The sequence below is a fragment of the Canis lupus genome, chromosome 11 (assembly GCF_011100685.1).
Source record: "Canis lupus familiaris isolate Mischka breed German Shepherd chromosome 11, alternate assembly UU_Cfam_GSD_1.0, whole genome shotgun sequence".
Classification (NCBI taxonomy): domain Eukaryota; kingdom Metazoa; phylum Chordata; class Mammalia; order Carnivora; family Canidae; genus Canis; species Canis lupus.
In genome coordinates, this window is record NC_049232.1 from 67,282,855 (window position 1) to 67,302,355 (window position 19,501).

General features: G+C 41.7%; 2 protein-coding genes and 1 pseudogene across 3 annotated transcripts in view; 2 read left to right on the forward strand and 1 right to left on the reverse strand.

The window, feature by feature from the left end:
* Window positions 1-13,366, reverse strand: part of PTBP3 (polypyrimidine tract binding protein 3) — a 152,703-nt gene extending 139,337 nt beyond the window's left edge. For both annotated transcript variants that reach the window (XM_038553113.1, XM_038553111.1), the window contains exon 1: window positions 13,202-13,366. The gene's annotated coding sequence lies outside the window, so the exon portion shown is untranslated. The remainder of the gene's footprint in view (window positions 1-13,201) is intronic.
* Window positions 8,780-9,646, forward strand: LOC111089998 (annotated as a pseudogene).
* A 423-nt stretch (window positions 13,367-13,789) lies between the features above and the next one.
* The window catches only part of HSDL2 (hydroxysteroid dehydrogenase like 2), a 61,757-nt gene continuing 56,045 nt past the window's right edge, over window positions 13,790-19,501 (forward strand). The window contains 1 exon segment of the mRNA NM_001199130.1: window positions 13,790-13,955. Coding sequence (NP_001186059.1) covers window positions 13,939-13,955 — 17 coding nt within the window. The 5' untranslated portion in view covers window positions 13,790-13,938.

Consider the following 19,501-nt stretch of genomic DNA (forward strand, 5'->3'; position numbering starts at 1 on the left):
CTCCAGGATCATGCCCTGGGCTGAAGGCGGCACTAAACCGCTGAGCCACCCAGGCTGCCCTGACCTTGATAGTTTTGAGGAGTATTGCTCAGGTATTTTGTGCAATGTTCTTCAACTGGGACTTGTATGGTGTGTGTGTGGGGCGGGGGGGGGGAGGTTTCATGGTTAGACCAGGGTTTTAGGTTTTTAAGGGAGAGACCACAAAGATAAAATGCCATTTTCATCATGCTATATCAAAAGTATGTATAATTGGGGCACCTGACTGACTTAGTCGGTGGAGCGTGCAACTCTTGATCTCAGAGTTGTAAGCTTGAGCCCCACGTTTGATGTAGAGATTACTTAAAAATAAACCTTTAGGGGCACATGGGGGCTCAGTTGGTTAAGCGTCTGACTCTTGGTTTCAGCTCAGGTCATGATCTCAAGGTTGTGGGATCGAGCCCCGTGTCAGGCTCTGCACTCTGTGCAGAGTCTGCTTGGGATTCTCTCCCTTTCTGTGTGTGTGTGTGTGTGTGTGTGTGTGTGTGTGTGTGCTTGCTCTCTCTCTCTCTCAAATAAATAAAATATTAAAAAAAATAAAATCCTTAAAACAAAAGGGCAAGTATCATCAACATGACTTATCACAGTTGATATTGACTTCAATCATCTAGCAGAGGTCATGTTTCTCAGCTCCCTTCATTGTAAAATCATTCCCCCCCCCCTTTTCCTTTTTCCTACTGTACTATTTCCTATTGTACTCTTTGGGAGATGTCATTTTATTACAGCCCATACTTAAGGATGGGGAGTTATTCTCCATCTTCTTAAGGCAGCAGAATTAACTATTTGGAATTAAACTATTTGGACAATGTAACACGCAGTTTGGAATTAAACTATTTGGAATTCTTCTACCCAGGAAATTTGTTATTTCTCCCCATTTATTTATTTATTCAATCATATAATTATATCAGTATGGACTCAAAATATGTATTTTATACTTTGGTTGCAATTCAATACCACTTTATTTTGTTGCCCAAATTGTTCCAGCTTTGACCATTGGGAGGTCTTTCAGTTGACTTCTATGCTCCTTTGACATACTTCCTCCAATGTGGGTTTTTTGTTGTTTTCATTTTTCAGCACCTCCTAATTTTCTGCCACTACAGAATGTTTCAGGCTCATCTTGCATATTTTCTGCTCTAGCTCTAGGATTGGTCATTTCTCTTAGGAACACTCATTCTTTTCACTGGAGTATAATATTAGAAATCAAATCTAAGGGGTAGCTGGCTGGCTCAGTCAGAAGAGCATACAACTGTTAATATTGGGGTTGTAAGTTTGAACCCCCACATTGGGTGTAGAGATTACTTAAAAATCTTAAAAATAGAAAGAGAAAAAAATATCAAATCTAATTTCTAGGGCAGCGTGGGTGGCTCAGCGGTTTAGCGCTACCTTCGGCCCAGGGCCTGATCCTGGAGACCTGGGATCGAGTCCCATGTCAGGCTCCCTGCATGGAGCCTGCTTCTTCCTCTGCCTCTCTCTCATTCTCTCTCTCTCTCTCTCTCTTTCATGAATAAATAAAATCTTTTTAAAAACTCTGATTTCTAGGTGTTCTCATTTCTATTGGAATTATGATTGATTTTTTTAGTTTGAGAGTTTCACTTTAGAATGTTATAGGATTTTTATCTTATAGTCAGCGTTTATTTACTCTGCTCAGTTTACTTTGATCAACAGTTGCAGATCTGTCTTGTATGTCACTGTTAATCTTTTAACTGCCCCTCACTTTCCAGTTTCAATTTTAAGTCAGGAAAATTGTCTCTTCCTCAATTCTACCTTCCTTGCCATCTGAGAATGGATGGCCTTAATTTTTCCATGGTCCACTCATGTCCCTCATGCTTTCAGGTTACTGTTGGACCTTTATGACCATCTCATTTACTTTCTAAAAATGGCACTGAATTACTATTTAGAGGAAATGTTTATCAAATCTCATTGCTTTCCTTAATTTGGGTACAAATTGGAAGGTATTCTTCATAGTCTAAATGGTAGGATTATGGTAGTTCCCTAGTTTCATTATACTTGAAATTTTCTTCTCTGGCTTTGGTTCATTTCTGTTCACTTTCCCAGACTTCCATCTTCCCTGGAAGTTATATAATTATTAATGACTTTCTTTTTTTTTTTTTTTTTTTTTTTTGTTTTTTTTTTTTTGTTTTTTTTTTTTTATTAATGACTTTCATTAAAATATTTCTACTCTTCCTTTCACCAGCCCTTAACATGTTGTCCCTTACTTTTTCTACCCCTCACTGGTTAGTTCACATGTGAAAACCTCAGTTTTCAAAGAAGGGAGGGTGAGAGGGGTAGCAGAGAAAAAGAGGCAACTCTCTTTCTTTTCTTCTTTTCCATTTAACCAGGTACTTACCAACTCTTCCTCCCTGAAATGAAGTTAGTCTGCTATATTGAGTTGATTTACTTTTCCTGCCTTGTTATTCCATTTGTCTATAGACATGTGAAGTTGATACATATTATAGATGCCTACAATATTGTAAAAGTTCTTATACAGGACAAAATAGTCCCATCTTAGGCATCTGAGAACATATCGCAATCAGAAATATAAATTTTATTTTGCAACTAGAACAAGCCCTTTAGTCTGGCCACTAATTCAAACCTTCTCTAGATTTTTTGACATAACTCTTTAACAAAGAGCCAAATAGATTGGTTAGATCTTTTTCCTTATTTGCCTTTTATGGAAATATTAGCCTGTGCAAAAAGCAGATCATAGTTCATAAGGTCAGTGGAAAGGTTCATGGGATGCCAGACAACTGAATAGAGCTGTTGTTCTCCCTCCCCAATATATTTTTAAAAAAATGTTTAATTGCAGATAATCCCATGGGGTGCGCCAGGGAAATGTTCAACCTTGAACAGGCAAACAAACAAAAGGTCAATAGCAGAAAAACAAAACAAAAGAACAATCTGGAACACTTCTCTATGAAGATATGTTATTTAGGTAACTGGAAAAGCAAATGTCTCCACCCCCTTCCCCATCCATGGGGGTTGAGGATCACTTCTATCAGAGGATAATAAGTCCTCATATAGCTTTTCTTCTCCTAGGGAAGTGGGAGTGTGAGACCCTAATCAAAAATTTAATTTAGCAGAGGGAGGTAGGATGACACTGACAAGAATTTCATTTGGCACAGAGTTAAGACATGCGGTTAATTCCAAAGCTTGATCTTTGTGTATTAAAGTTGTGGCCATTAATGATAGATGGCTCAATTATGGGCCTGATTCTTATGCTAACTTTGAATGGTTTTGGTTTTCTTTTTGTTTTGTTTTTTGTTTTTTTAGTGTCTATAGGGCATGGTTTGAAAGCTAGATTTAAAAAAAAAAAAAGAACTGACATTATTCTGCAAAATAAAATGCTGTATTTATAGTGAGCAGGGATGAAGCCATGTTGATTATAGAAGAGTCAAGTGTTTCTTTCTCAGCTTGCTAAGAATACCTATACTAGCAGTAGAGTGCTGTGTCACAGAATTAATGCCTGACTTTGGGAGACGTGGCTGTGTTTGACAGAACAGTTGTATACTGGATACAAGGAGGAATTCGGTGGAAATATCTCCACGGGAACTGGACTTGGAAAACCCACACCCAACCCAGACTCTCTTGCTTAAGTTATATTCAAAACAGAATGAATAATTCAGACTTGAGAAAATGTATAGCCTATGAAAAGAGGTTGGATCCTGATATAAGACCAACTCCTAGGGGTGCTTGGATGGCTCAGCAGTTGAGCATCTGCCTTTGGCTCAGGGCATGATCCCAGGCTCCTCACAGGGAGCCTGCTTCTCCCTCTGCCTATGTCTCTGCCTCTCTCTATATATCTCTTATGAGTAAATAAATAAAATCTTAAAAAAAAAAAAAAAAAAGACGAACTCCTGTGAGCAGGGCATGGGATTTCCTAAAAGGGGATGGAAATACTAAAAGCAATTTTTGTTTTTAAGAACTTATGATCCTGGGATCCCTGGGTGGCGCAGCGGTTTGGCGCCTGCCTTTGGCCCAGGGCGCGACCTGGAGACCCAGGATCGAATCCCACATCGGGCTCCCGGTGCATGGAGCCTGCTTCTCCCTCTGCCTGTGTCTCTGCCTCTCTCTCTCTCTGATGACTATCATAAAATAAATAACATTTAAAAAAAAAGAAAAAAAAAAAAAAGAACTTATGATCCTGAGATCAAGACCTGAGCTGAGATCAAGAGCCAAACACTTAACTGAATGAGCCACCCAGGAGCCCCTAAAAGCAGTTTTAAAGGAGGAAATTTGAACAATATTGATGCCCTTAGAGAGAAAAGCAGATATGAAGGCAAGGAGCAAAGCTAGGGATTTGGATATACTCAAGAGGGAACCCCCTTTGCAATGGTTTGCATTCTTTTGGTACTTTTGCCTTGAGATAGGGTATCATTTAAGCATTAGGTACAGATGCACATAACAGGAAACAAAAAAATAAGTGTCTTAAACTAGATAAAGATTAATTTCTCCTGCAAAAGGAGTCTAGAAGTAGTAGTTTCGGGACTATTATGGCATTCCATGTTCATTAGTGACCCAGTCTCCCTTTTGTTTTATTACGTGAGCATGTGGTTTTCATTCTTAAGATCACAAAATGGCTGGAAGCTCCTTAAAGAAGCTTTCTCAGAAATCCATTGCAATATCTCCCACTTATGCCCATATATTACCATATAATATGGTAACATGGCCACTCCTAGTTACAAGACAGGCTGAGAGATGCAGGGTTTTTTCTGGGCATATTGATACCTCCAATAATAGATACTATTGGGGACACCTGGGTGGCTCAGTCAGTTAAGCATCTGCCTTCAGCTCAGCTCATGATCTCAGGGTCTTGGGATCCAGCCCCATGTTGAACTCCCTGCTCAGCAGGGAGTCTGCTTCTCTCTCTCCCTCTGTGTGCCCTCTCTCTCTCAAATAAATAGATAAAATCTTTTTAAAAAGATATTGTTGGGCAGCCCTGGTGGCTCAGCGGTTTAACACTGCCTTCAGCCCAGGGCATGATCCTGGAGACCTGGGATCAAGTCCCACGTCTTGGGAGCCTGCTTCTCCCTCTACCTGTGCCTCTCTGTGTCTTTCATGATTAAATAAATAAAATCTTTAAAAAAAACTGTTGGTAAAAAAAGTGGATAATTTTTGGATACTGTTGGTAAAAAAAAGTGGATAATTCATAATAGGTATTGGAAATATCATCTCTGACATGGCAGTTGTCCTATAAAACATAAAGTTAATTGTTTTATACATGTAATCATATATATGAAATTCCCTCATGTAAGCCTCAACTCTTTGGTTAAGAGTCGTGTGCAGATGGTACAGTAAATAAATGAACAGGCAAAAAAGTAACATAAGGCATGATCCACACATCTACATACCCATTCCACTCACTACTTGAATTCATGCAAGTGAGCACTTGTCTACTGAGGGAACTGTTTCCTGGAATTCTAAGAGATGGCAGCTGTAAAGTGAGGAAAACCCACAGTGTGCCAGTAGACTATCAGAAGGCCAGGTGGAAAGCTCAGGAGGGTACTGAGACAACTGCTCCCCATCCTACCTTTCTTCATTGAATCTTATAGGAGAAAGCTTACCTTTGAAGGAGTCACAGGAAAGGGGAAGACTAATCCCTACTATGATGCAATATAGATAGAGCTATTCCAAATATCACATCCAGAAATAACATCTAGAAGAAAAGAGACAACCTATTCTGTAGTTTCCCTCCCTTCCTTCCTTCCTTCCTTCCTTCCTTCCTTCCTTCCTTCCTTGCTAAGATTTATTTATTTTAGAGAGAGAGAGAGAGAGAGAGAGAGAGAGAATGAGTGGGGGAGGAGCAGAGGGTGAGGGAGAGAGAGAATCTCAAGCAGACTCCCCACTGAGGGCAGAGCCCAACATAGGGCTCGATCTCATGAGATTGAGATCATGACCTGGGCCAAAATCAAGAGACTGGGCCACCCAGGTGCTCCTGTGGTCTCTTTCTTAAAATAAGAAAATCTTTCCCAGCAGACCTCACGTTTGCCAGAACTAGATAACATGTCTACCTCTAAAGGCATGGGCAAGGGGAATGGGATTACACTGACTCTAATTGAGAGTAATTACAGTTACTCTCAATCTTGGCTGCATATTTGAATCACTTGAGGTGAGGAGCTTTAAAAAAAAAAATACCACCTATGTATACTCCATACCAACCTAATTAGAATCTCTGGCAGTAAGACCCAGACATCAGATTTTTAAAAAGATCCCCAAGTGATTTCAATTTGCAAACAAGGTTGAGAACTACCAGCCTACACTTTTTCGTGCCCCAACCAACAGCATTAGCCTTACCTGGAAACTTGTGAGAACTACAAATTCTTCAACTCCTCTGTCTAAGACCTAGTTAATCAGAAACTCTGGAGGTTGGGCTTATTAATCTGTGTTTTACAAAGCTCTTCTGTTGATTTTAGTGCACATTAAAGTTTAAGAACCATTGACCTAGACTAATCAAGGTTTTATTCTAAACTGTAGTTACAGTTACCTTTTCTGAAGCATGGATGAGTAAAATTAGAAATGACAACGAATTGAAAAGCATGGGCAGGCAATAAATAATCTCATCTCTAAGCATTTTCTTTCACTTAAAACATAAAACTTTTTAGTTTGAAATGATTTCAAGCTTATAAGAAAGTTGTAACAAAGAGAGAAAGGAATTCTCATACATCTTTACTCCAAATCACCAATTTTTAACATTTTCCTACATTTGTTTCACCATAACCTCTTCTCCATTACACACACACACACACAGACACACACACTTAAGAGTTGATGAATATTAATTTCCTCTTATTCCTTAATACTTCATACTAGGAACACAGACAGTCTCTTACATTACCCCAGTAGTTATCAAGTTCAGGAAATTTATCATTGATGCAATACCTTACTCTGTAATACACATTCCAATTTGTCGACTGTGCTAGAGCAAATCTTTTTTTGTATAGAATCCAGTCTAGGATCGTGTGTTGCATCAGTTGTAATGTCTTTTTTAGTCTTACTTAATCTTTTTTTTTTAGATTTTATTTATTTATTCATGAGAGACACAGAGAGAGAGGCAGAAACACAGGCAGAGGGAGAAGCAGGCTCCATTCAGGGAGCCTGATGTGGGACTCTTATCTGGGGACCCAAGGATCACACCCTGAGCCAAAGGCAAATGCCCAATTGCTGAGCCACTCAGGTTTCCCAGTCTTGTTTAATCTATTACAGCTCTTCAGCCTCTCATTTTTCTCTTAATGACATTGACATTTTTGATTTCTCATCTACCTCTGTGATGATGTAGACAATCAGGGTAATTTCGCCCTCCAGAGGACATTCAGCAATTTCTGGAGTGTCAAAATTGGAAGGGCTAGGATGGTGGTATTGATTGCACAACAATGTGAATGTACTCAAGTCACTGAACTATACACTTGAAAATGGTTAACATGGTAAATTTAAGTTATGCATCTAAACATACATACATGGGAATATGGGCTATAGCATCCAGGGGGGAAAGGCCAGTAATGTTGCTAAACATTCTGCAGTACACATGACAAACTTCTACAACACAGGATTATCCAGCCCAAGGGGTCAATAGCCCCAAGGTTGAGAAATCCTGGTCTACGTTGTAGTTGACCCTTGAACAATGCAGGGGTTAGGGGCACTGATGCCCACATAATCAAAAAATCCATGTGTAACTTCTGACTCCCCAGAAACTTAACTACTAATAGTCTACTGTTGACCAGAAGACTTGCCATCAACAGTCTATTAACACATATTTTCTATGTTCCATGTACTATATACTGTATTCTTTCTTTTTAAAAAGATTTTATTTATTCATGAGAGACACAGAGAGAGAGGCAGAGGGAGAGGTAGGCTCCCCATGGGGAGCCTGATGTGGGACTCCATCCCGGGACCCGGGATCACGCCCTGAGCCAAAGGCAGATGCTTTGGGCCTTTGGCTGGGCCACCCACATGTCCCTATATACTGTATTCTTAAAGTAAACCAGAGAAAATAAAATGTTAAAATCATAAGAGAAAATACATTTACAGGACTATACTGCATTTATTGAAAAAAATCCATGTAGATGTGGACTTACACAGTTCAAATCAGTTAATACAGTCAACTGTATTAACACAACCTTGCTAAACTGTATTGTGTATATCCATTGAGCAAACAGTCTCACTTCTAGGAATGTATTCTGAGGAAAAATGAGTAGTGAACAATGATGCATGCACGAATGTTTTTATTGGAGACAATGTGGAAACAACTAAAATGTCCATCACAAATGAGAATGGTAAAATTAATTTCAGTATATTCATATAAAAGAAAACTATGCACTTGTTTTTTTTAAAAAGTCAAGGTATAGGTGCCTGGGTGGCTTAGTCAGTTAAGCATCTGACTTGATTTCAGCTCAGGTCATGATCTTGGGGTCCTGGGGTCCAGCCCCTTGTCAGGCTCTATGTTCAGTGGGGAGTCTGCTTGAGATTCTCTTTCTCCCTCTCCTACTGCCCCTCACCTGGCTCACACTCGCTGTCTCCAAATTAAAAAAAAAATAAATAAATAAATAAATAGTCAAGGTAAACTTTTAGGTGTAAACTTGGAAAAATGTCTATGATACATTAAGTAAAACAAAAAGTTTCCAAAACAATATAGTATATATATAATCTCCCCTATGATTTATAAATGATCAAAACCTAGATAAAAATTTCAGATTTGCTTTTTCTCTTCTGGTCCATAGGCTCTTGGGGAGGCACGGACTTTGATGTAGACATGGCCAAGTCCAAGAACCACACCATGCACAACCAGTCACAAAAATGGCAAGAAATGGCATCAAGAAACCCCGGTCACAAAGATATGAATCTCTTAAGGGGTTAGACCCCAAGTTCCTGAGGGACATGTGCTTTGCCAAGAAGCACAACAAGAAGGGCCTGAAGAAGATGCAGGCCAGCAATGCCAAGGCCATGACTATACGTGCCGAGGCCCTTGTCAAGCCCAAGGAGGTCAAGCCCAAGATCCCAAAGGGCGGCAGCCGCAAGCTCAATCGACTTGCCTACATAGCTCATCCCAAGCTCAGGAAATGTGCTCGAGCCCGCATTGCCAAAGGTCTCAGGCTCTGCCGGCCAAAGTCCAAGGCCAAGGCTCAAACCAAGGCCCAGGCTGCAGCTGTGGCCCTGACTCTGGCTCCTGCTTCTACTCCTGCAGCACAGGCCCCCAAAGGTGCCCAGGCCCCCACAAAGGCTCCAGTGTAGAGTCTTCTGCCTGCCAGTGTGAGGACGCAAGGACTGGTATGACCCCTGGGCTTCTGTCTACATGGGCCTGGTGTCCTCTTGTGCTATTTGTACAAATAAACCTGAGGCAGGATCTGTCCAAAAATAAATTTTTTTTCAGACTTAAAGGATACATACTAAAATGTTAATAATTATCTCTGAATGATGGTATTAAGATGGAAATTTTCACTTTCTCTAGATTGTTGTAGTCCTGTATTATCAGAAAGATAAAGACATTTAAATACAGCATGGAGGTTAATAACAGTTACTAATAAAACAGTGACCGGGAATAATTCTTTGAAAAACAAAAGGTACTGCTAGCAGGTCTATGGGGAAGATTTGGTACACTTTCAGAAAGAACTGCCATACACAAAACCCCAAGGATTTCCCCATTTAACCTGGACCAGGGTGAGCTGTCTTGTGGGTGAAGAAAATGGAAAGTTTCAAGAGCCCTGACTTTTCTTTTTTTTTTTTTTTTTTTTTTTTATTTATTTATGATAGTCACACAGAGAGAGAGAGAGGCAGAGACACAGGCAGAGGGAGAAGCAGGCTCCATGCACTGGGAGCCCGACATGGGATTTGATCCCGGGCCTCCAGGATCACGCCCTGGGCCAAAGGCAGGCGCTAAACCACTGCGCCACCCAGGGATCCCAAGCCCTGATTTTTCTAAAGCGATTAAAAGCATGTGCATTGTATTGTTGGCCTCTAACTATCATTAATTAGTAATTTTATATTTGGAGAAGCCCAGGATATCTTAAAAGGCAAGTCGAAAAATCACAATGGTAAATAACAGCACACTAAAGCAGTGTTTTCCTAATAGTAAGCTATAATCCATTAATGAATCATCCAAATAATTTAGTATATTATGATCAACTTGATAGAATATAATAGATTCAATAAAATAGAAAACTGTGTGTCCTGGGTCTGGATGAAAAATTTCTTTATGGGGGTACCTGGATGGCTCAGTTGGTTGAGCATCTGACTCTTAGTTTTAGCTCAGGTCATGACCTCAGGGTCATGAGATAAAGCCCCGCATCAGTCTCCACACTAGGTAGGGAGTCTGCTTGAGATTCTCTCTCCCTCTGTTCCTCCCTCCCTCTCTCTCTCTCTCAAATAAATAATCTTAAAAAAAATTTCTTTCTTTATGTGGCTGTGGCCAACACATTTGAATGTTACTGCATTATATACTCAAAAATATATTCTTGGGGGTGCCTGGGTGACTTATTTGGTTAAGGATCTAGCTCTTGCTTTCAGCTCAGGTCATGATCAGGGTTCTGGGATTAAGCCCTGTGTCAGGTTCCCCACTCAGCAGGGAGTCTGCTTGAGGATTCTTTCCCTCTTCTTCTGCCCCTCCCCCTGCTTACACTCTTTCTCTAAAAAAATTAATCTTTAAAAAATATATATATATTCTTATGCAAGATGGAGTTAGAAGAGTCCTTATTTGATAATTTAAGGTTAAAGTTCTCAATGTTATACTGTTTTAAAAGTTTTTTATTTAATCTCTACACCCAACATTGGGCTTGAACTCTTAACACTGAGATCAAGAGTCACATGCTCTTCTGACTGAGCCAGCCAGGTGCTCCTCAATGTCAGATCTTCTGATATTTCAACTTAATTCTGCATTCTTAATCTCTCATGCATTTGGAAATTACTTTTTAGTATTGGCAGTATTATTAATTTAAATAATAATATAAAATGAATTAAAGTATCACATCCTGTTTTTTAAGGATTTTTTAAAAAAGATTTTATTTATTTATTCATGAGAGACACAGAGAGAGAGGCAGAGATGTAGGCAGAAGGAGACGTAGACTCTGCTGAGCAGGGAGCCCAATGTGGGACTCGAACCCTGGACCCCAGGGATCACGCCCTGAGCCAAAGGAAGATGTTCAACCACTGAGTCACCCAGGCACCCCTTCTTTAAGGAATTTACAATTTAAAATATGCCTCCTCGGGATCCCTGGGTGGCGCAGTGGTTTAGCGCCTGCCTTTGGCCCAGGGCACGATCCTGGAGACCCAGGATCGAATCCCACGTCGGGCTCCCGGTGCATGGAGCCTGCTTCTCCCTCTGCCTGTGTCTCTGCCTCTCTCTCTCTGTGTGTGACTATCATAAATAAAAAAAAATAAAATATGCCTCCTCTTATTTCCCGGTTATAAGAATTCTGTAGAGAATTTCATGCTATTTTTGCCTTAATCCAACTAAGATTATAATAGTATGTCACAATATTGTTAATTAACGTTTTGCTTTATACAATTTTGAATTTTAAAATAACAGTGCCATCTGGTGGTTCTTCTGAACATGTTTATATTTCTCTTGGGGATATATCAAAAAGTGAATTGCTCTTTTGCATGTGGATATCCAGTAAGTGGCAATTTTAACTTTTTGAGGAGCTGCAAAACTGTTTCCCAAAGTGGCTATGCCTTTTTACATTCCCAACAATGAAGGAGGGTTCCAATTTCTCCACATCCTGGCTAACTTATTTTCCATATTTTCTATTATAACTATTCTAGTATGTATAAAGTGGAATCTCATTGTAGTTTTGATTTGCAGCTCCCTAGTAACTAATACTTTGGGCATCTTTTCATGTGCTTGCTGACCACTTGCATATATTCTTTGGAAAGATGTCTATCCAGATCCTTTGTTCATTTTTTTAAAAAGATTTTATTTATTTATTTTAGCCTGAGCTAGAGAGAGGGGACATGTGTGCATCAGCAGGAAGAGGGGCAGAGGCAAAGGGATAGAATCCCCAGCAGACTCTGAGCCTGCCTGAAGAGCCCTACTTAGGGCTCCATCTCACCACCTTGAGATCATGACCTGAGCCAAAATCATAAGTCAGATGCTTAACCAACCAAGACACCCAGGAGCCCGTGTTCACTTTTTAGTCTGCGTGTTCATCTTTTTGTTGCTGTGTTGTAAGAGTTCTCTATATATTCTGGATACCAGACCTTATTGGATATATGTTTGTATTTTATCCCATTCTGTAGGTTGTCTTTTCTTTTTTAAAAAAGATTTACTTATTCATGAGACACACACAGAGAGGCAGAGACATAGGCAAAGGGACAAGCAGGCACCGCGCAGGGAGCCTGATGGGAGACTCAAACCCCGATCCTGGGGTCACACCTGGAGCTGAAGGCAGATGCTCAACCACTGAGACCCCCAGGAGTCCCTGTGGGTTGTTTTCACTTTCTTAAGCGCAAGGTAAGTTTTGCATTGAATGGTCCCTATCAACACTCTTCTTGAAACACCTAATACCTACAACAGTCTGAATAACACATTGGCGTTTCCTCATTCCTCCCACACAGGCAGACCTCCACTTTTTTGTCCTGCTGTATCTCCAGTGACCAGCATGAACTAGGTGCTACTGCGTGTTGAATAAACAAATTCTGTAGTTTTTAAGGACAATATCAAAGATGGCCAATTCAAATGCCTATAGGAGGCTGGCAACACACACGAATAAACAGAACCATTCAGGGCTTGCAGTAAGCGGAGGAATACAAACCCTATTTCCAAACTAGTTCAACTAGTCCTCATTTAACAACCTCATCATCCTGTTCTACCCTCCCAAAATACACTTTCTCGGGAGGCCTGGGTGGCTCAGCGGTGGAGCGTCTGCCTTTGGCTCGAGGCGTGATCCCAGGATCCGGAACCGAGTCCCACATTGGGCTCCTTGCGGGGAGCCTGCTTCTCCTCTGCCTGTATCTCTGACTCTCTGTGTCGGTCATGAATAAATAAATAAAATCCTAAAAAAAAAAATTAATTAGTTAAAAAAACACACTAGGGTCCACTTGTGATGAGCGCTAGGTGTTGCATGGAAGTGTCCAATCGCTACATTGTACCCTTGAAACTATTATCACACTGTATGTTAACTGGAATTTAAATACTTAAAAAAAAACCAAAAAACCCGCAATACTAGATCCCAGAATTCACCTTATTCCTGCACTGAGTTTGGGAGTTTCTTCCGGAAGACCACTGCTAACGATGCATGCTCCCCCCAGACTATTGCAAAGCGCTCAGCCCCAGGAGCTGCTGCTCATCACTGGGCGATGCAGGGACAGGTGAGGGCCGCCAGCCGTAGGCCGCAGCCCGGGGGAGGATGCGACCGTGGCCGGCTTCGGGAGCAAGCGAGGACGGCGGCGCCCTCGGTGCTGCGCGCGCAGGAGCCAGGCGCCGGGCTCGGGCCGGGGAGGGAGCCCGCAGGTGAGCCTCTGCAGAGAAGCGGCCCCCGCGCCCTCCATGAGGTCCCGAGGGCGCGACTGCAACCGCCACCCCACGCGCGGACGCCGGCGCCTGCACCCGCGCGGGAAAAGCGCACGCATGTAGCGGCTGACGCGCGGGCTACGCCCGTGGCGGGCGGGACGCCGATTGTCCCCGCAGAGCCCCGCGACGCGCGCGGGGCGGAGCCGCCTTTCTTCCTCAGCGCCTGCGCAGAGAGAGCGCGTCCAGCAGCCGGGCGGGGGCGGGGAAGGCGGAAACTAGCGCCGAGCGCCGGAGCCCGCTGCGTGCGCAGGCGCACTCCGAGGGCCGCCGCTCCTGGGAGCGCCCGCTCGCCGCCGGCCTCCGGGCGGGGCCTCGAGGGACCGGGGCTAAATGAGGAGAGGAGGCCCGCGTCTCCGGGTCCGCTCGCCGCCGCCGCCTGTCGCCGCCGCCTCTGCTCTGAGGAAACCATGTTACCCAACACCGGGTAAGGGCACGACGGGAGGCGCGGCCGGGCGGAGCGGGCGGCCCGGGGGAGCGCGCGACCCCCGCTGCGTGTGGAGAGCGGGGCCTCGCGGGGGGGAAGCCGGAGCCGTGTGCTTCGGGGTGGCGGCGCGGGCGGGCCTCTCGCTCCCCGAGGGACGGGGTCTGGAGCTCGAGGTGAAAGGTCGCCGGAAGGCTCGCGGGGCTGGCGCCTCGCTTGTCCCCGACGCTCCCCCCGAATACCCACGTCACAAAGGGCTGTTTGAAGAGGTGATCTTCAAGTGTGACACGTGAAACTCGTCCTTCATAGGGGCGTCCTTTCCGCGGGGGCGCTTCACTGAAGTCTTCCAAAAATGCTGGTAAAACACACGTACACAGCGTCTACCATCCTGACCATTTTTTTTTTTTTAAAGATTTTATTTATTTATTCATGAGAGACACAGGCAGAGGGAGAAGCAGGCTCCATGCAGGGAGCCCGACGTGGGACTCGATCCCGGGTCTCCAGGATCACGCCCTGGGCCGAAGGCAGATGCTAAACCACTGAGCCCCCCCCCCCCCCGGGCTGCCCCATCTTAACCTTTTTTAAGCGTAGTGTATTCACATTGCCCGCAGCCGTTCTCCAGAACTTTGTCAACTTGCAAAAGAAACTCTATAGGCGGGGCACCTGGGTGGCTCAGTGGTTGAGAAGTCAGCCTTCAGCTCAGGTCGTGATCCTGGGGTCCGGGGATCGAGTCCCCACGGGGAGCCTGCTTCTCCCTCTGCCTGTGTCTCTGCCTCTCTCTCTGTCTCTCTCATGAATAAAGAAATAAAATTGCAAAAAGAAAGAAACTCTATACCCATTAAACAACCCCCCCTTTCCCTCCAGCTGCTGGCAAACCACCATTCTACTTTCTGTTGTTGCAAAGTGTACCGGTCTTCAGGGCAGCGATTTGTGTGTTTTGTAATTTGCTTCAAGCAAACAGGCACGTGGCCAAAAGACTTACAAAAGCTCAAAAGGGTATAAGAGTAAAAAGTGAGTTTCTCCATCCTTCATGCTCGGTTTCTCAGTGACTCTCTGGTATGTTTTCAGAGATAAGCTATGCATATACACATTTGTACACCACCCTAAAAATGCACAGGCACACATAGTCACGCACACTGCCTTTTTTTTTTTAATTTAAGATTTTAGTTATTTATTCATGAGAGACACAGAGAGAGAGGCAGAGACACAGGCAGAGGGAGAAGCAGGCTCCATGCAGGGAGCTGCATGCCGGACTCCGATGGCTTTCCAGGATCACACCCTGAGCTGAAGGCGGACACTCAACCACTGAACCACCCAGGCGTCCGGCATCACTTTTACAAATAGTAGAAAACTCCCTTTTGGGCCTTGCCATTTTTACTTAGTATGGGACACACATACATTTTAGGTATAGTATATGCAGATCTTCTTTCTCTTTTAGTGGTAACATGGTATTTTGTCGATGTTCCATAATTTACTTAAAACAGTCACCTAAAAAAAAAAAAAAAAAAAACCAGTCACCTATCCCTGGATACCAGATCATTTCTAGTTTTTTTGTTACTGCATGTTTGCTGCAGTCATTAACCTTGTATCCACTGCTTGCACATTTTTGAGTGTATCTCTATAACAAATTCCTGGAGGTGAAGTTCCTGGATAAAAAAAGTATATGAACGGGGATCCCCGGGTGGTTCAGTGGTTTCGCACCTGCCTTCAGCCCAGGGCATGATCCTGGGGTCCTGGGATTGAGTCCCACATCGGGCTCCCTGCATGGAACCTGCCTCTCCCTTTGCCTGAGTCTCTGCCTCTCTCTCTCTCTCTCTGTTTCTCATGAATAAATAAATAAAATCTTAAAAAAAAAAAAAAAAGTATATGAACTTTACACTGGCTAATATCCTCAGTGCTCCAAAGAGGTTGAATATCCAAAAGGATGAATGAAGTTTCCTAATCCAGGTTGGCAAACAACAAAATGCTTGATGATAAAAGTATTTGTTTTGATTTGCTTTTCTTTTTTAAAACTGTTAACAAAAATTTTTATCACATTTGCTCTGATTTTGAGGTACCAGAGAAGTTTGGTAAATTGTAGTGTAGATTAACTCCACATTAGCAAGTTTTAGCTGTCCGCCAATGGTACTGACAAATTTGGACTCTTTCTTTCTTGCCTCCTTTGGTTCTAATGCTTTTGAGCTGGAGAGGCTTCCTTGTAGCACAGCCCCTGGGTTTCAGGCTAAAGGTAAAAACCGTCTTTGCCTTTATTTCTGCCACTGCCTGAGACTCTGTAAGGAGAAAAATGTCCTTTACCCTACTGGGAATCAATCCAGCTAGACCAAAGGCAAAGGGATAAGGCTTTTAAAGCAATAGTGGACACATTTTCCTCTCAATACTTCCATTAAAAAAAAACTTTATTATTTTTTAAAGATTTTTATTTATTTATTTATTCATGAGAGACAGAGAGGCAGAGACACATAGGCAGAGGGAGAAGCAGGCTACCTGCGGGGAGCCCAATATGGGACTTGATCCCAGGACTCCGGGATCATGACCTGAGACAAAGACAGACATTCAACCACTGAGCCACCCAGGTGCCCTATTATTTTTTTAAATATTTTATTTATTTATTTGAGAGAGGGGGGCAGAGGGACAGGGAGAAGCAGGCTCCTGTCTAAGCAGGGAGCCTCATGCGGGGCTCGATCCCAGGACTCCAGGGTATCAGCATCTTGACCTGAGCCAAAGGCAGATGCTTAATCATCTGAGCCACCCAGGCACTCCAAGGTATAGGATTTCTATTTTTCACAATTAGTGTAGGAATTTTAATGTGTAAATAACTTACAACGTGAAGAAAATAAAATTTTACCATTCCCGGGATCCCTGGGTGGTGCAGCAGTTTAGCGCCTGCCTTTGGCCCAGGGCGCGATCCTGGAGACCCGGGATCGAATCCCACGTCGGGCTCCCGGTGCATGGAGCCTGCTTTTCCCTCTGCCTATGTCTCTGCCTCTCTCTCTCTCTCTCTCTCTCTGTGACTACCATAAATAAAAAAAAAAAAAAAAAAAAAAATTTACCATTCCCTCAAGTAATAGAAGAACCTAGAAGAATGGGACACCTGGGTAGCTCATGATTACAATTCAAAAAATTAACAGTAATTCCTCAATATCATCTACTACCTATCCATTTTCAAAGTCTTATAACTATCTCAAAGATGTCTTTTTTAAGTTGGTTTTATCAAATCAGGATCCTGTAAGGACTTCATATTGCATTTAGTTGCTAGATCTTATAAGTCTTTCTTGATCTGTAACAGCTTCCCTTCCACTTTCTTTTCTTTTCTTTTCTTTTCTTTTTTTTTTTAAGACTTTATTTTTTTATTCATAGAGACACAGAGAGAGAGAGAGAGAGAGGCAGAGACACAGGCAGAGGGAGAAGCAGGCACCATGCAGAGAGCCTGACGTGGGACTGGATCCAGGGTCTCCAGGATCACGCCCTGGGCTGCAGGCGGTGCTAAACCACTGCGCCACCAAGGCTGCCCCCCTTCCACTTTCTTTATGCCATTTATTTGCTGAAGAATATAGATCATTTGTCCTGTGGGAGAGTCCATATTCTGGATTTGGGACTTCTCATTTTCATTGCTATTATACTGTATTGCAGATTTTTGCCTATGTATAGAAATATTTTCTTCATTGACTTTTCATTGAGTTTGAAAATTTGTCAAACTCTTATTAAATCTAGTAATTTAATTACACATTATTTTGGTTTTCTATGTAATCATGTAAACTACAAATAATAATATTAGCATTATTTCTTTCATTTCAAAGTGTTTCTTTCTTTCTCATGCCTTATTTATTCAAAGAAGAAATGTTCCCAGATGGAAGGTTTGATATACAAGAATACATAAAAAATACTAAAATAAAAGAAACAAAAAAATAGAAATAAAAAATTATGGTAAATTAAGTACAGAAATCTAAAGTATATTTATAATAAGAATTAGTAAAACATAAAGAATAATAAATAATATTTGCACAAAGAATTAAAACATATTACAATAATAGAAGTTAAAAACCAGACTGATTTGAGTTTTACTTTTCTAGGTTTTTTTTTTAAAGCTAGTTGTTTGTAAAGCTATTAGTTAAGACAGTGCAATCCATGTAGACCAGTGGAACAGAAGAGAAAGCCTTAGAAATGGCTCTTTATTTATGGAGACTCATCTTGACAAAGCTAGAATTGAAGATCTATAGGAAAGTTGGGCTTTTTAGACTGGGACAGTTGGTTGTCCACATTGAAAAGAATGTAATTGGATCCCTACCTCAACTCATACATAAAAGTTAATTCTAGGTAGGTTAAAGAGTAGTATTTAAAAAATAAACCATAAATTGTTTGAAAGACAAATTAATACAGTGTGGTTAGGGAAGGATTTTTTGTTTTAAACACAAAGCATTGGCTATAAAAGAAAAGATTCATAAATTCTACATGAAAATGAAGAATTTCTACTCGTCAAAAGATATAGGGGCACCTGAGTGGCACAGTTGGTTAAGCATCTGACTTTGGCTCAGGTCATGATCTCAGGGTTGTGAAATGGAACGTTGAGTCATCATCGTGGTCATTGGGCACCCTCTTCAGTGGGGAGTCTGCTCTCCCTCTGCCCCTTCCGCCGCTCATTCATTCATTCTCTCTCTCTCAATAAATAAATAAAATCTTTAAAAAAAAAGGGACACCTGAGTGGCTCAGCATTTGAGCATCTGCCTTGGCTCATGGGATCCAGGATCGAGTTCCTCATTGGGCTTCCTGCGGGAGCGTGCTTCTCCCTCTGCCTGTGTCTCTGCCTCTATTGGTGTCTCTCATGAATAAATAAATACATCTTTAAAAAAAAAAGGACACTATCAAGGTGTAGTGAAAAGGCAAGCCACAAATGAGAAGATTTTTAAAGTACATATGATTTATAAATACATGTACTACGCATATTTAAATATGTAGATATATATGACTTTGCATTTACATATATGAATACAGTTTTGGTAAAGTTTATTTTTAGTAATCTCTATACCCAGTGTGGGGCTTGAGTGAGCCAGCCAACTGCCCCAGTGTATGAATATTTACATAGTTTTATAATTTACATTTAAATATTTATAATTAATCTATACACTTTATTTTAAATATAATTTATGAATCGTTTGTAATATTAAGATGAACAAAACTGATAGGAATTATAAAGAAGAACATGACTGTTAACATATAAAAATTACCCTTATTAGTAATCAGGGAAATGTAATTAAAACAACACTGAGATACCATTTCCATTTCATATCTATCAAATTGGCAAAAATTTTTTTTTGGCAAAAATTTTAAATATCTGACATTAAATGTTGGGGAAATGTGGAGCTATGCTGCTAGTAGGAATATTAACTGCTTTGGAAAGAGGTTTGGCATTACTTGGGAAAGTTGAACTTCAGTGTTTCAATTATCTGTTGCTGTTTAGCAAATACTCCAAAACGTAATGGTTTATTTTTATTTGTTTTTTAGAAGATTTTTATTCCTCCATTCATGAGAGACAGAGAGAGAGAGAGAGAGAG